Below are 16,683 nucleotides of genomic sequence, written 5' to 3' on the forward strand. Positions count from 1 at the left end.
ACCAGCTTCTAATCCATGTCTGATCTTGTCTGGTCAACTGTTCACTCTCTGAAGGAGGTGCCAGGTCTTTTAGCATTCTTGTACAAAGTTGTGGTGCTGTATAAATATTTATTCATACATAAGGCATTCTGAGTACATTTTATCAGTTCATAGTCATCTAGGTGTTTTATACCTATTGAATTTTTTTTCCAATTAATTTCTACCACTGAGATAAGGCTTTCCGCTCTGTAATTACCAGGGTCATCCCCTGCATCTTGTTTAAAATTAGATAAAATATTAACTATTCTCTATTCCTAGCTGATGTGGAGTATGCTGTATGCTGCAGTTAATTGTGAGGAAAAATCTCTTACCTTGGAAAAGAATAACCACACTGTTCACAGCTCTGCAAAGGTCTGACCTTCAACATCCTTCCGCTATTGCAGCCCTAAGGTCTCCCAAGCCTTTATGCTATGAGCCCACATCACATCCAGATTTAAAGTCTATAAAGTTTATTTTCACTTGAGACTTAAGCCAGGTGGTAAATCAGGCTCTTATAAGAGATATGTCAGAAATTAAGTCAGCATGGCATGCAGCTACCTACTTTCAGACAATTGAAAGGATAATACCAAGTAACCTTTCTAGATATGTTTACTTTAGTGAACATTGTTCATGTCTGGTTCTGAAAATACTGACTTAGAGGCAAGAATATAGAATGATTTTTCCTTGTTTTTATCTCTAAATGTGCTTTGAATTGGTTAAAAATAAATATAATAGACTTTGTTTTTATGCAAAAATTTGCCTTCCTACAGAAATTGATGAATGGGAAAAAAGATAAGGCTGAAAGATTCAGCTACTAATATATCTGGAAGGGAAGAGAGTTTACAAGTGACTTAATTGTTATTTTCAAGCATGGTCATAAGTTTAAAAGTTATAGCACAAACCAAAAGGAAGTGCAGTCAAATGTCTCAAGGAACACATATCTCCATGTTACTAAAAAGAATATTTCCAGTGGTATATACATTCATGTTGTATCAGCCCTTTGCTGGGAAAAATCACTCCAACATAAGCCTCATTCTTGCAACAAAGTTCAGTAGCAACCACAGAGGGAGGTGGCAAATGGTCTCTCCAACTTCCTCTAAATTAACTTACCCATAGGTACCTGTTAAGACTCCTTTCTAACACATATATAACCACTCTCCTCATTCACCACTTCCAAATGCAAATAGCTGGGCAATGTTGTGCCATTAAACACATTAAAATTAAACTTATTTAAAATCAGTCCTTTCTGCAGGTTGACTGTGTGGGTGTGTGTCTCTGGCTTACTGCAGTGGAAGGTATGAACACTGCTCCATGAGGTACCAAGCTGGTATCTTAGCATGGGCAGCAATAGCAATGCCGTTACCTGTCTAGGCTCCACTCTAATTCTACTTGAACCTGTCTGGAAGCCTAGGCAGATCCTTCACCTCAGGAAGAGTGGTGAGTACAGGGGGCATTCACTTAAACTCTCTGGTCTCTCTCAAATTATTGATAGCATCTTTGCCTATGATACTTCACTACGGTCAGTGACTTCTGCCCATTGATTTTTGCACTGCAGATCCAACATGATAATCAATATAAGCATGATAATAAAACATGATAATGACAATGTAACATGATATAGTGTAATGATAATTATAATATAGCATGATACAGCATGATCAGTATAACATGATAATCCATATAAGCATCGTATGCGGCTCTGAGAAAAGCCTTCAGAATCCATGTAAGCAATAAATTTCCAAAATTACCAAAGAAAAGGAATTTAAATACCTCATGATATTTTTTCACTGTTTTCCCTGACATGCACGTGCAGGATTTCCAGTTCGAAGTCCCACAGCCACAGTTTCCTCCACAGCGCTGGACAAGGAGGCAGCGGGGGAAGAAAACTACATTTGTCAGCTTCAGTTCCTCCCTTAAATTGACAGAGTAGTTTCTCGGAGTGCAACTGTAACGTTTCACATCATCATTCAACCTGTCCAGGTCAACTGCAATGCATAAGAACTTTCATTAGTAAGGTCTGAGTGGGAGATTCCTCTGGTTTATACTGCTCCCCAGGTAGTTAATAACACAAAGTGATGTGACGCTGGTTGAAAAATATATGAAGTATAGCAGTGATTTCTGAACAGATAAACATAAACCCACCAGTTTTAAATCATGACAGATGGCCATCCAAGATCTCATTCTGGTTCCACTGACTTCCATAGCAGAGTTCATGATAACTATAAAGGTAAATGGAAGGCTTACAATAAAATACTGGCCTGAAAGCTGAAGACTGGTTATTTTATTTGCTTTGTTACTGATCTGTTGGATCCTTGGGTAATAGAGTCCACCACTGCTACTGTCTTCCCTCCTCTGCTTATATCTGGTTTACTTAGATTATGAGGTCATTTTGTTATTGCAGGTTTAACTCCTTTTGTCTAATTGCAGGCATACAAAAGGCAAACACTTTAAACAAGGCTCTTCCTGTGGACAGTAGAGAAATATCTTTGGAGACTGATTAATCCCTTCCTCACAAGGGCATTTAGGACAGGTGGCATGACTTGCTTTCTCAAGTTGCCTGTCTATATTGCTTATGGATAGAGTCTAGATAACTCTTTTAGATGGAGAAATCAATCTAAGCAATATTAATTTCAGCTGGTAAATGCTACTATAATAGGCATACAAATAAGTACAATTAAAACAAATGAGCTTCACTGAATACCAGTAGTTGGTTGATGTTTAAATGCCTGGTATCTCTGTGAGATGTGTCATGTAAACAAGTAGTAAAGCCAACCATAAAAATAACTTACAGACTACCAACTGTGAGTTTAAGTGCTGTTTCTAGCTTTAGCTTGTAAAGCTAAAACAAAACAAAAAACGCCTCCATAAATACATTTTCCACAGTTGTAACACAGATAAAAGTAGCAAATTTAATGAGTTTTATTTCTATAGAAGTTTCCTGATTTTTTTCCCCCTCTTTTTATGCTATTGTCTTTCCCTTCTTTCCTTTGTGCTTTCTTCTTTCACCAGCTAAGTGCTCAAAAGCTCAGTAATTCATTCAGGACTGGAGGACATGTGAACTTGTGTTGAGTTCCCACCCCAAACAGTATTTTCTAATAGAAACATGAACAGGAAAATAGGAATAGCACAAATGAGAATTGAGATAATGGTGTAGTGTTTGTGAACAGATTGGATTTTCATGGGCATGTTTATTAATAGCTCAACACCATCTCTGGTCCTGAGTGGATCTACGCTTGTGCTTTACTATAAAGATGTGAAAACCTCCAACAAAGACACTTCATACCTTCTTTGACACAGTCCTTGTCAACTTCACAAAGTAAGTTGTGGAAAACGCTGCGATGTGGAAATATGAACCTTTACATTCTGGCCTGGAGATATTCACAAGGCAGATATGCAAGAGGCAAGGGTACATAACTGTCACGACTGCTATTATAGAAAATCGTAGCAGCTTCACTTTTCTGGCAAGGTGTTATCTTAGTCAATGGGAATTTAGCAGATAAATTGTGATTTTATAGCAATTGTGATACATCTCACCATGAAATCTCAGTGGTTCTCTCCGGAGAGTTAGCATCTTTCCAAAAGAGGTATAGATCATCCTGATATAAGCACAAAATCAATGGGGCTACTGGTATACTCATGCACTGGGAGAAAAATACACTCCAGATGTTCACAGACAGGACTTAGAAGACCAAAGAATATTGATTTCTTTGTTTTAACAGATGATATTTTCTTTTCCGCTGTCATTCTCCAAAGCCACCTCTTCTCAGTGCAGGTTCTCGGGCTAATTCTTCTCACAGGAAAGTGTTCCCCACTCCTTTAAATGTTCTCATCAGGACCTTTGTCATCAGCTTTGCAAGCAAAGAGGTATCTGTCTACTATTCACTTCAGCAGATTGATGTGGAGGAAAAATTAACTAAAGGAAGAATAAGGCAGAAACTATTCTGCTTTCATGATTAATGAGTTTATTTAGGAAAACCTGGATTATCCACACTCTGGCACTTCATCAGTGTAGGGGAATGGATACTGATATGAGCAGGCTCCTATTGGGACAAGCTGGCCGTGGACTAAGATGGCATTTGCTGATGGTTGCATCTCTAGACAGAGTTAGAATAAAATGCTCAAAGGCTAAATTCAGATGTAATTCATCTGTAATTCAGCTGAGGTAATATAGGAAACAAGGTTTCCACTAACAAACTGGTCGTTAAAGAGGGCCCCAACCCAGGTCTCATGAACTGACGGCTGTGTCCTGGAGAAGATGTCCAAGGGACTGAACAAAATTTGCTCTATCACAGATTACATTTTCCCTCAGGCTCAATAGTCGTCTTCCCTGCATTGAGCTGATACCTATTATCACTGCTGCGTTATCAACACAGAAATGAGTTTTTGTAACGAGACTGGCAGAGAGGGAAAGCACCAGTATTTAAAGGACCAGGGAGGGGGGGGCTTTCCTGCGGAGAGCATATTATATCCATCACCGTGTTACACATATTAGCTTCAGTACTTAAGCTGCTCAATTTAAATGGCAAGGGGTGACCTAGCAAAGTGCCTTCACTGGAGAGAAGGCTTTGCTCTCTAGCCTTAAAAAGCCTAGTTTTGATGACTTTCAGAAGTCTTTGCAGAATCTCTTAGGCTGTAGCTGAGTCAGTACTGTGGAGAGCTGTTGACTTGTTTGAAGCATAGGGGGGAATAACCAGATAATTAAGACAATTTTTTTCTCTATGCAGCACGAAGGAATCAGCTGTTTTCAGTGAGGGCTCAAAACCTTCTCTGGATGCATTGTTCAGGAATTCTGAAAACAACCAGTAGCAAAATACATTTTATTTAGTATATCTTTCTATGATGAAGTATATTTGAAAAGACTTATGGGAAATTTTCCAATAGAAAATTGCATGAATTCTCCTTGGTATCATACTCAATGCATGCTGATCCTGACTTATTAGCAGTTTTCAGGACCCCAAATCTCAGAGTTATCTGTTAAAATGTGAATTCTCTGCACTTTGCCTATCTCAGGTGTCAGAGTCCAGGTTGAAATGGACAAATACAACAGCCGAAAGGTCTTATTTTAGTGATGCTGAAATCATGAAAATAAATGACTTAAAGCAGAGAAAGAAAGACTACCTAAAGGGTTTAAGAGATACATAAGTAATTGTCTATAAAAATTAATGTGGCAGTAAACACCTATGCTCTTTTTGACTCTGCTCTACAGAAATGCACTGCTTGGTGGGATAAGTTGAACAGCATAATGTCTTCTGTGAACAGAGCATACTGTACTCTGGTAGCATCACACTGACATGCAAGAATTTGCTTTAAACCATAGTTTGCAGCCTCCTAACAAAAGAACACATTTTGCTCAGAACAACTCTCTCTGCTGAAAGCTTCGATATGCATTTTTCCCTGTCTTGGGATTGTTTTACTGTCTGGAGCCAGTCCATTTCCTCATCCATATAACAATGAGATTTTACAGTACAGTCAGTTTCATGCATCACTTCACTGCTGTGACTAAAATGTAACCAAGCCTTGCTTGGCGTGACTGGTGTGAAATCCTGCTGCTTTACTTATCAAGGACTGAAACCACTGGAGTCCTTAATTTAAAACTAGAACTAAAAGGTTCTGTAGACTGGATGCAAATAACTTCAAAGCATTATTACAGAATGTCTGCAACAGAGATTCAATTTAAAGGCAAGGCATACAAAAAAAGATGTAGTGGAGCAGTAATCTGCATACTTGGGGTACAGTGTCCCCTCCTTCCCCCTAAATCCTATGCTTAAATCCATCCTCATTTCACATAGCACTATGGCATGTGCTTACCTTGAAACATTGATCTTAAATCAGAGGCAAGCACTGAAATCAGGGACTGCAGCTAATACCATGTCTTATTCAAAAGGGACAGCCTTAAAGATTGGAGAGAAAAACATGTGCTGCTGGTCACTGATTAATTGTAACAAGACAGGAGGTCCATTAGGGTTTCTTTTAACACTTTATCTGTTTCAAATTCATACATGTCCCTAAAATTATCACATCTGAACATTTACCTGTTTTTCATACATTAGTCACAGACCAGACCTGAGATGTAAGAGATGGTAGCCACGTTGCCAAGGTATTCCTGTAACAGAAATCAAGGCCATCTACAGGCAAGGGAAGAGGGATGGAGGCAGCTTCAGAGCAGTCAGCTTAACCTCAGCCCATGGTAAAATTAAGGGGTAAATCCTCCTGGAAGCAAAGTCCAGGCACATGAAAGACAAGAGGGTGACTGGGAACAGACAGAAAAGATTCACCAAGGGCAAATTTTGATGAACCAACCTGAGACTCTGCTATGATGAGACAACCATCTTGCTGGATGAGGTTAAAGCAGCAGAGGCATCTGCTGATTTTTGACAGTGATCGATAGCATCCTTGCAGCAAACTGTTGAGATATAATGGGATAGGTGGACTACAAATTCAGTAGATAACTGGAAAGTCCAAGAGGCTTGAGCAGAATGATCAGCAATTCCAAGTACAACTGGTGGCTGGTTACTAGCAGTGTTCCCCAGGGCGTAATGCTGGGGTCAATAGTGCTAAAGATCTTCACTAATGATCTGAACAATGGAACGATGTGAACCCTCATCACGTTTGCCAGTGACATCACATTGGGGAAATTTGTCCACATGCTGCAGGACTGTCTTTCAGAAGGACCTCAGCAGGCTGGAGAAATATGCTGGCAAGAGCCTCACGAGGTTCAGTGATGACAAATGGAAATTACTGCACCTGACATCAAATAACCCCATGCATCAGTCCAGACTGGAGACATACTGGCTAAGCAGAAGCTTTCCAGAAAAAGCCTTGGCATTCTGGTAGATGCAGGTTGAACATGAGTCAACTGTTTGCCTTGCAGTGACAGAGGCTGCACACTAAGCTGTATTAGGAAGAATGTGGCAGCAGGTTGAGGGAGATGAATAGTCCACTTCATTCAGCTCTTGTGAACCTCCATCTGGAGTACTGTGTCCAGTTTTTAGCTCCCTTCAACAAAAGGATGAACAAACTAGGAGTTCAGTGAAGGGTGACCACCATGGTTAAGGTGCTTGTTCAAAATAGTCACAGTGAGACTGAGGGAGTTTCTAGTTTGAAAAGAAGACTAGAGGGGTTCTAATAACCATCTCCAGCTATCAAAATGGGGCTACAGGAAGGACGGAGCCATTCTCTTCTTGGATGTGCACAGCAAAAACACAAGATGCAAAAATCACAGCAAGGGACATTTCAGTGAGCTCTAAAGAGAAACTAATCACCATGAGGGTGGTCAAACACTGGGACAACTTATGTAAAAGCTTGTGGAATTGCTCTAGTTGGAAATATTGAAAACATAACTAGAGAAGGCCCTAAGTAACCTGATTTAACTTTGAGGTTGGTTCTGCACTGAGCAGAGGCTTGGAAGAGATGATCCAGAGTGTATTTGTAACCAATATATTCTACTGATCTATGATTGATACTAAACTGCCACGATGCCTGTATGTCTGCTGTACTTCCTGAAAGGGTATTGACATCACTATCCATATGGACAGATAAGGCTTAGAAGTCTGATTTTGGTCTGTTATGTAGGCAATCTGTTATGAAGGCAATATGGATATGTGGAACCAGATTTCAGCATGACACTCAGCACCAAACTATGTTGATGACAGGCCACATTAAGAAGAATCTGTATGTAGATAAACTATAAGGCCTAGATCCTCAAGGATATTAAAATACCTAACTCTTACTGAAGGGACTTGCTCACATTATTCAGGGAATGGGTGTAGAGACTTCCCAGCTACGGAACATCCACCCTTGGTTGTCAAGCAGAAATCTACATCTCCTTGGGTCTTCTGCCAAAGGCATGCAAACCAGTGCCAATTCTGCTAAAATTTCTAAATCTTGTGGCCTTTTTGGTGGCTAAAGACATATACTCATGAACTTGTTAGCTTGCCCTTGTTCATGTTTTGTGCATCAGCAAGGGATGGAACTGCAGTGTGGTTGCAGTACTTTGTGTCAATGGGGATCCAGAGCTCAGTTCTAGTTTGACTCTCATCCCTTTTCATGTGTGGCATACAGTTTATAACAAAGATTGTTGTGCTGCTGTTTTAATTTTCACTAAGCTTAAAAAAAAAATCCTCCTGTAGAGCATGGAATTTCTCAGACCTATGAATGTATTGAACCCTTTCCCCTCAGCATTCATGCTCTGCTAGCATAAAGGTGTATGCCAGGGCTGTGTCAGGAAGAGTAGAAGTACTGTAGAAGCAGTCAAAGACATTCAGAGCAGTGCTATAGCTGACGGAAGCTATGGCGTGGTTGAACGTGAGTTGGAAAATGCAGTCTCATACATATGCTAAACAGCCATATCTTCCACTGATTAAATCACCTAAATGCACTGATACTGATGAAGTTACTCTTCTCCATACCAAATATTGACCAAACCCTGTGGCTTTTAGTCCTCAACACATATGGTTGATGGTTTTCACTGTTCCACTGCACATGCTAAATGATACCACAATAAGCCCTTTGTTAAATATACGTGAAAACTCTGGGACCTGTCCAAGTCTTTCTCAAGCTGAGGAGAAGATGTTGCAATATGGATTTACTACAGAATCACAATGCTAAGAAATACATCCTCAATACAGCAACTATTATTTTAGAGGAATGAGAGATCAGAATTTCAGTGGGATTATAACTGTCCACATGAAACAAGGTTCACAATATATAGGGCTGATATAGACTGGCAAACCAGTTGGGGTATGGGTCAAGTAGCAAAAGCAGGCCAAACTATCAGTGGGGTAAATGCACATAACTTCATTGAAATCAATGGAACCGAACAGCTTATTTCAGTGATAAATAATATGCTGCAAGTTTTTCTAGAATTTTAAAAAAGGGTTTAATAAAAAAAGATTTCACTTCATTGACCAACAAAAATCTCACGTAAAGCACAAAGAAAAACCTAGTTTGCCACAGGGTGAGAAGAGTATGGATGTTGATCTGAATTGGATTGTGAAATGAATGAATGTGTGTAGTTTGCATGCAACAGACAACTTGGTTTCCAACTGAAGAAGGGTAGAAGAAATATATTTTTTTTTAAGCACAGGGAAAACTTTAAAGTAGAAGCTATTTGACAAGGTGTTCCATCTACTTGGAATATTCACATTTGCTGTGAAGGAGAGGGCATTCAGCAGTTGTGATGCCTGCACTCCCTGTCAGGTACACTGAAACTTGCTGGCAGCCATCCCAGAACTTTTCAAGGAAGAGTACATGGATGTTCTCAGTATTTTATTGCCACTGTTTGCAAACTCCTGATAAATTACATTCCTGAGTTAAAATTTTACCTTCTTGCGAGACCACTGTAAGTGGTGGCAACTAAAAACTATGGAGAAACTTGCCTGATCATGGGAACCTGTCTGGCAATGGACAGCAGAAACATTCCATGAAGACTTGTGGTCTCATCTCGCTACTCCCCTTCTAGAGAGCAGTGTGGCTATGTCAGCAAGTGTTTATTTATTTAACTTGTAAAGCTGTCATTGCAGACAGCTGTTATTGCAAAAAAGTCCCACCTGATTAATTTCTTCTGATAGCCAAAGGTTTCTTGCATACTATTTCCAAAAAAGAATATGAGCTCAGAGGTGTATGTAGTCTTGTTAATTACCCAAATGTATCTAGATGTGTTCCTGCTTCCTAGGTTTATTTGTGAAAAAAACCCAACATCATTACTTTTTAAAGATGACCCCTTTCTCTAGGTACCATCCCCTAGACATTTGGATCTACTTCTATGATGAGAAACAGTGAACTTTCTCTTTCTCCTTTCTTTCTTCATTTTTTACACAAGACATTTCACAGGCAGAGGTCTTTTTAAAAATCTTTTTCAATGGGATGTAAAACTTCAAAGTGAACAACAAAAGATGAATGCAAACAAGCATGTGGAAAAAGTTAATGGTTGGAACTGTTGGAACTGTTTACAACAGTATCTCTGAGGAGCTCTTTTAATATGATCAAGAAGATACATTGATGCTTTCAAAAATTTAAACTGTAGGATGAAGAGGCTTCTTTCAAACACGTCTAGATGCTCTTTATGACTCTCTAAAAGAACAGAAACCTATTTGTCTAGAAGTTCAACATAATTGTAGAGTATGGCTGTTTTCTTTTTTATATCTATTTGTGTTCTTGCTAAGAGCAGTATTAAATAACCCAATAGCCAGTGATACCCTTTTAGAGATGCTTTATATTTGTAATAGAGAAATTACTATGACATTAAGGTCAGCTACAACATATTTCAGCAATACAGAAAGAATTCTTTTACAGGATATACTTTATTTGGTATGACCTGCTTTTTTCCTAAGAGTCTAGGCTAAGCTTAAAGCTGAATATTCATACTTTCAGAGTTCCTAAAATGCCGCAATGGCTAACAAATATTTTTGAGTGTATTTACAACTGCTGCAAAGGTTATTTGAAACACCTTGCCATATTTTCATATAGGAGGTGTTCACTGTAGTTTATAGCTTATACAAGGCCTCATTTAAGGATTTGAAAATGTGAATGTGTGTCTCCCTTTCTTTTTTTGCCCTTCTCTGCCAGTCTGTGTTTCACTGTGATTCTATAGTTAACTTTTACTGGAGCGGTTAACAGCAAATCCCATGGAACATATGTAGAATTAGATTTCAAACTTCATGTGGTTATTAGTGAGACACACCTGATACCAGTATCTCACTTCAACAGCATAAATGAAAAGAAATGCATTTAACTTAATAGAGTTGCATCAGTGCTGTAGAGGTGTGAGATCAGATTTTGTAGATGTAATGAGCTATCATACATATAGATTTAATCACACACTCTTCAACGTTAGGGTTCGTGCAGGAGGTATCCAGTGAGGGACTGACCTGTGTATATGGATGTATATAAATACATGATGGGAGGGAGTAAAGATGGAGACAATCTTTGAAAGGACAAGAGGTACTAGACTCAAATCATAACATAGGAAAACTTATTTAAATGTCAAAATCCCCCAATATTTATCACATAACCTTGTTATCAGAACTGGTATTCAGCAACACCACATCTTAAGCTCAATTTTATGGCACAATTTGGTATGGGCAGAGAGTTGGATAGGAGTAAAATCATTAGTCATTCATTTACACCATTTCTATGACTTGTTCTGAAAATGCTGTGAAAGATAGGCAGAGATTACATCAAATTGTTCTTGTCTGCCTCAGGGCTGTTCTAGCTAAGGATAAAAAATAAAATCCAAGCTGGAAGCAGAAAGAGATAGATATCTGAAATAAATGATGATATAATCTATTGCTCTCTTTGCTGCAAGGTTATCCCAGTGCCTATAAACATTCCTCAGAGATCCACAGTGTCTGTGTTTAAAAGCCACCAAGCATTTCTAATTTAAGGACTTGTTAAACCTATTCCATACTTCTGACATCATTCAAGAACAAGCCTTTAATCTTGTCAGAAGTTTATGACTAAATGAAAATTCTTAAGAGAAATTTTTAAGGATTTGATTATAGTGAGGTACTTTTGTCCAGAGGGCTGCTAACAATCAGGGAATTTGGCCTTTAGTTTGAAGACAAAAGAAAAACTGTTATAAAACCTTTTTCTTATTGCTCTAACTAAAACAACAAAAATTCCTATTAAAATAAATCAAGTGTTAAAATAATAACTCTTTTATGTTTTTTTATAGTGCTTTGTAATGCAAGAAGCTGAATGACATTTATATTAAATGGATAAACCTTTATATATATATATATATATATATATATATATGAATTTTCCTAACACTACCAGATCCAATTGATACCTCTAGCCTACATGATCAACATCATTAAAGCAGAAAATGTTATTTTATATGTCTATATGGTCATTTAAATATACGTGGAACTAGACCAAATATGAGAATCAAACAAAATCTGGAGAGTAGAACCAGTACAGGATCCAGGTTTCTAATCAGCTTCTATTAAAATCAAAACAGACCCTTTGTTTCTTTAGTATACATGTCTATCAGTGCCAAATCCATTCTGGGAATAAGGGACACACAGTTCACGTTTCACAGAACCCTAAATGAGATCCAACTGATCTCAGAAGTGCAGTTAGGTGACGGTTTTCACAAAACGTGGGTTGTTGTGGTTGCCTGAAATTTCTGACGTGCTAATATAGAACAAAGTAAAAGGGTTCAGTTTTCACTGTATGGGTGCTCAGGCCTTTATGGCAGATTCCTTTGAAGTGCTGAGCTGAAAAACAGAGACGGCCAGTATGTCTGGGAAACTACACCAAGTTGACTGTGCATCTACTAACACACTGTATGCGCCTGAGGTCATTCTCCTCTACAAAGGTCAACAACCATGGGACAGCCCACATTCCTACCATTTATCTCTTACTCTCCAAGACAAGATGACCACATGCAAACTACCCACTAGGAATGGCAGCTGGACTCTGCCAACTCCTGGTTCATGCTCAGAAATAACCAGGGAGAACACCACTTGTTCTAGGCCAAAACTAAGCAGAGACCAGGCTGACAATTTAGCAACATGGTGACTGGACGTCATGGCCTGGGAACCATCCTCAACACTATTTTCCTTAATACAGATGCAGCATATCCACCCCTTTTAAGGTCAAAGCCTCATCATTTGATGGCAAGTAAGTTACAAATACAGAATTAAAATCCTTTCTCCCTTCTCAGCAAAAGCTTAATGTGGGGGGGAGGTGATTTGGGATGTAAATAAATGGTAGATTGCACAGAATTAGAACTGTCATTTTTGCATTACGGTTTTAAAGTTCTAAACACGAATGCAAACAAATACATAACTTGTAAATGAAAGACAATATTAACAAGAGACCTCAGATAAAATATTTGACTTCAGATCCTCTGTGAAAACTACAGCAACTGTCATCTTTGAGAATCCTAACAGACCTCCTAGACCTGTACCTGCACATAAAGGGCAATTTCATCAGGCTCTGCAAGTGCATGGTTACCTGAGAGCACCACTGTCTCTTCTAAACAGTGTTTCTTTATCATTATGGGTTTGTACTGCTAGCTTAACATCCCCTTGCTTTACCATTTGGTGGATGATTTGAACTAACAGGAGGAAACACAAAACATAGCCCAGAAATGTGTGCTTTGTTCATTTACAGACAAAGATGTTAAACCATAATAATGTTCCCCGCCAACATAATGAAAAACAGTGAGATGTTCACATCCTAAAAAACCAGCTGCACATACAGGTGTCTGCACCAGATGCTTCCCTAAGCACAATGTGATAGAAGTGATTATTCCTCACTCAACAGAGAACAATCCCTAAGCAGGGTATTTAAAGAAGGATGATAGTGCAGGTAATTAGGAGCCCCATGCCTTACACACAAACAATGTTTAAGAAGGTGAAGCTAAGAACCATCTGTCCTTTACACATGGGCCTAGGTTTTTCTTTTTGAATTCATCACAACAATGGGCAGTTGTCAGTCTGATTTCTCAGGCAAGACTCTACTCAGAAAAATATTAAGGATTAAGTGACTTACCTCTGGTTTTAATAGGTGTTACCTTCCCTGTGACTTCTTGACACAGGCACAGGAATCTAATACCTGACCAATGGACATTTCTATGAGGAATGAAGGAATATCCTGGTCTTGCCCCAAAGTATGTATATAGTGTCATTCCTACCTTTGGACTTCCTGTCATGGTAGCTCCTGCCTCGATAATGGTGGCCACTGTCTGTGTACAAATTCTCAAGATCTTCTTGCCAGGAGTCTGGGTTAAAGTGTTTGAGCAGATCCTCCACCGTGTCAAATGCAGCAATGGTCTGATCCAGTGCTTCTGCTGTGAGCGTAGGGTCAGTCACTGATGGAGAGGGATAGGATACCCCCTAAGAGTGACATACATCTCAGTGTACTTGGAATAAATTACAGCACCACTTAAAACAATAGAAAACAGTTACTGAGGAACTTGTCTCATTATTGACTGAAACAGCTACTTTGGGCCATCTTCTGAAGTTCTTAGCTGGGCCAGGCTTTGTTATGCTTATATTTTCCTTTTGCAGGGAGAAGAGACACCACAAAACTCCCAAGTAAATCCCAGAGGAGATGCAATGCATGGAAACAGTGCCACTGCTGGACTGTCAACATGCACACTCACTCCTCAAAGGGGATAATGGTTTGCACATATACAAAGATGTAACAGAAATGTCTTTTGAAACCACTGTGATGGCCATGACCGCAGATCAGAGGTGCCTTGTAGTGCTGGGGTGGTGCCTTCAGAGCTCCACCAGCTCTATCGGTACATCCATAATAAGCATATCAGAAACCACAGCACAAAAAGACAAAGACAACAAATCCACTAGACTGTCTTTCTTTCCCTGGCCAGTTTGGACAACAAATTTGTCTTGGTTTAAGACTTGAAAAGATGGCCCTTTATTCCCAAGAACTAAATGTATTATGAAACACCAATAAATGCCAATTCTCCCACCCTTTTACCAAAAATACAAGTTACTGAGCAAATAAGAAAAAACATGATATTTGGATCTCAGCAATGTAACAGTGAATATTGGGATTACCAACACAGTCATATCCTCACAATTGTATCATAATACCACATGAAATATTACTTCCCACCAGGAAGGGCAAAGTACCATTCTCTAAGCATATTTGGTTTCCACTGAACTTGTGTCACAATGTGACTTTGACAGAAAGATTGTAGCAATTTCATTTTTACTGGAGAGGACTTTAAAAATTTTTAATAATTGTTTTTTAGAATCACAATACTCACTACCCTGGTATCACTTTTTCCTTTGTCCAAGCACACAGCCTGATAGTATGTGTAAAATATGTGCAAGAAAAACTATAAATGTTACTTTCTGAAGGACCACAATCGAAACGCCTGCTTTTGTCCAACAAGTGCAATATATCACGACTTGTTGGGAGTTTGGTTTTATAAGTTAAAACATCGGGGGAAAAACCCTAGAAACCCTCTTCTCTCACAAAAACCTAGCTCTGAAGTAATGTAGCAGAAATATAACATTTAAAATTAATGTCTCCCCAAAATAATTTTTTTGCTTCATCTTCCAAGTAAATGAATATGTTAAAGTATTAATCCTTATGATTAACTTCACTCAGTTGGGTAGTAATTGAAAGGTCAATTCATTTGAGTAAAGTTACTCACTTTTTTGCAGGACTGTGTGCTTCAATGCTTATTAAAATAGTTTCAAAGTATATGTGTCTTCTAAAGAAAACATTTGTCTTTAATGGTGAGTGATATCATAAAAGTAACAATATTTGATATTTTACTGTACATGTTTGCTAAAAGTACAGACAGTCCAAATTATTAAAAAGGAGAAAGAGAAGAAATAGAGAACATTACAATAGGGTGGTCAAGAAAGCATAGCTATGCTTTACTGCTTATCACCAACAGCACAAGAAGTTTCAGAGGGCCCACTTGTGACTGCAATGCCCCTACAATGCAGTGCTAAATAAGACACAGTGCAGATGGCTGTAAAAAATCATGACTCACTAAAAGAGAAGGCATACCTCAGAGCACCCCTCCTGACTTCTATGTGGCTTGGAATAGAGACTGTCAGAGACAGGAGCCCCAGGAATTGAAAAGCTCACGACAGCAAAGTGAACACAGCATTGTTATCTAAAACAATGCTGCAGGAGAGACTGTGCTGTGGGCAGGCATCATGCAGTGTGCTAACACTGTCTTTGAGGTTACAAAAGGAAAAAGCACACAAATGCTACTTGCTCACTGAAGAGAGCTCTGTGGAGCTCATGGCTCATGTGTGACTGAAGCCCAACAGAAAAATGTCAGTCCCCGACTACCTTTCAAAAGTGAGGGAGATGATGCAAGGATGCTGAAGAAACAGCAACATAAAAACCAGGCCACAAGTGTGTGGCTCAGACGATGCAAGAGTTTTTTTCACGTGTTCAACTGTGTATTTCATTACAGAACTGCAGGTCAGGCTGTGAATTTGCAGGGCATTTCAAACTCATACAGGCAGCAGGGATTCCCCATTTTCTTTTCATATAAAAGCTCCTACTCAAAAGATTTGAGCAACACAGAGGAGAAAGCTTAACTTTTTCTCAGTGACAGCTAAGTCAAAAGGAATTATTTCAACAGCTCAGATAACCTATTGGCAGTGACATCATGTGACAGGCCCAAAAGCAACTTCAAAGCTGCCAACCCAACTGCCTCTCTTTTGTCATGCCAAGAACGAGGCGCTAGTTTTAGAAGAGCTTGTGCTAGTCATAATCTGGTTTCTGAGATCACATCCAAAGAGAGGTCAAGAGGAGGAGTGAAATGCAAGAAGCAATGAAGAGCAAAGATTTTACACATTATGTACCTCTTCTACATTTCTAAAAAGCACTGAATTATTTTTAATTTCATGGGACACAAAGGCATCTTTGTCAGTGCTCTTAATTTCTGTTCCTCCATTCTTTCCTGTTTTCTACCTGTATGTGAAGCTGACAGGCAGTTCAGCGTGCACCAGTTGTTTGATGGTTATAACATTACTTCACAAATAATGGAAACTAACTTAATAAGGAGTGATTTTTTTTTTTTTCTGGATTTGCCATGCTGGGTTAAGGGCAGAAATACTGGTTTTTGCTTTCTGAGACAAAAAAAACCCCACCAAAATATGACTCTGTGATATGACATCAGACAAGGAAGAAAGAATTTGCTCACTCTCAAAT

The 16,683-nt window shown here is 38.9% G+C and overlaps 1 protein-coding gene across 1 annotated transcript in view; it reads right to left on the reverse strand.

Annotated features, from left to right (window-relative positions):
• Positions 1-16,683, reverse strand: part of PDGFD (platelet derived growth factor D) — a 62,382-nt gene that overhangs the window by 11,532 nt on the left and 34,167 nt on the right. The window contains exons 6-7 of the mRNA XM_026856544.1: positions 13,664-13,865; positions 1,789-2,003 (exon numbers count right to left, since the gene is read on the reverse strand). Of these exons, the coding sequence (XP_026712345.1) occupies positions 1,789-2,003; positions 13,664-13,865 (417 nt within the window). The remainder of the gene's footprint in view (positions 1-1,788; positions 2,004-13,663; positions 13,866-16,683) is intronic.

This window comes from Athene cunicularia (assembly GCF_003259725.1).
Source record: "Athene cunicularia isolate RWA chromosome 1 unlocalized genomic scaffold, athCun1 chr1_part1, whole genome shotgun sequence".
NCBI classification, from domain to species: Eukaryota; Metazoa; Chordata; class Aves; order Strigiformes; family Strigidae; genus Athene; species Athene cunicularia.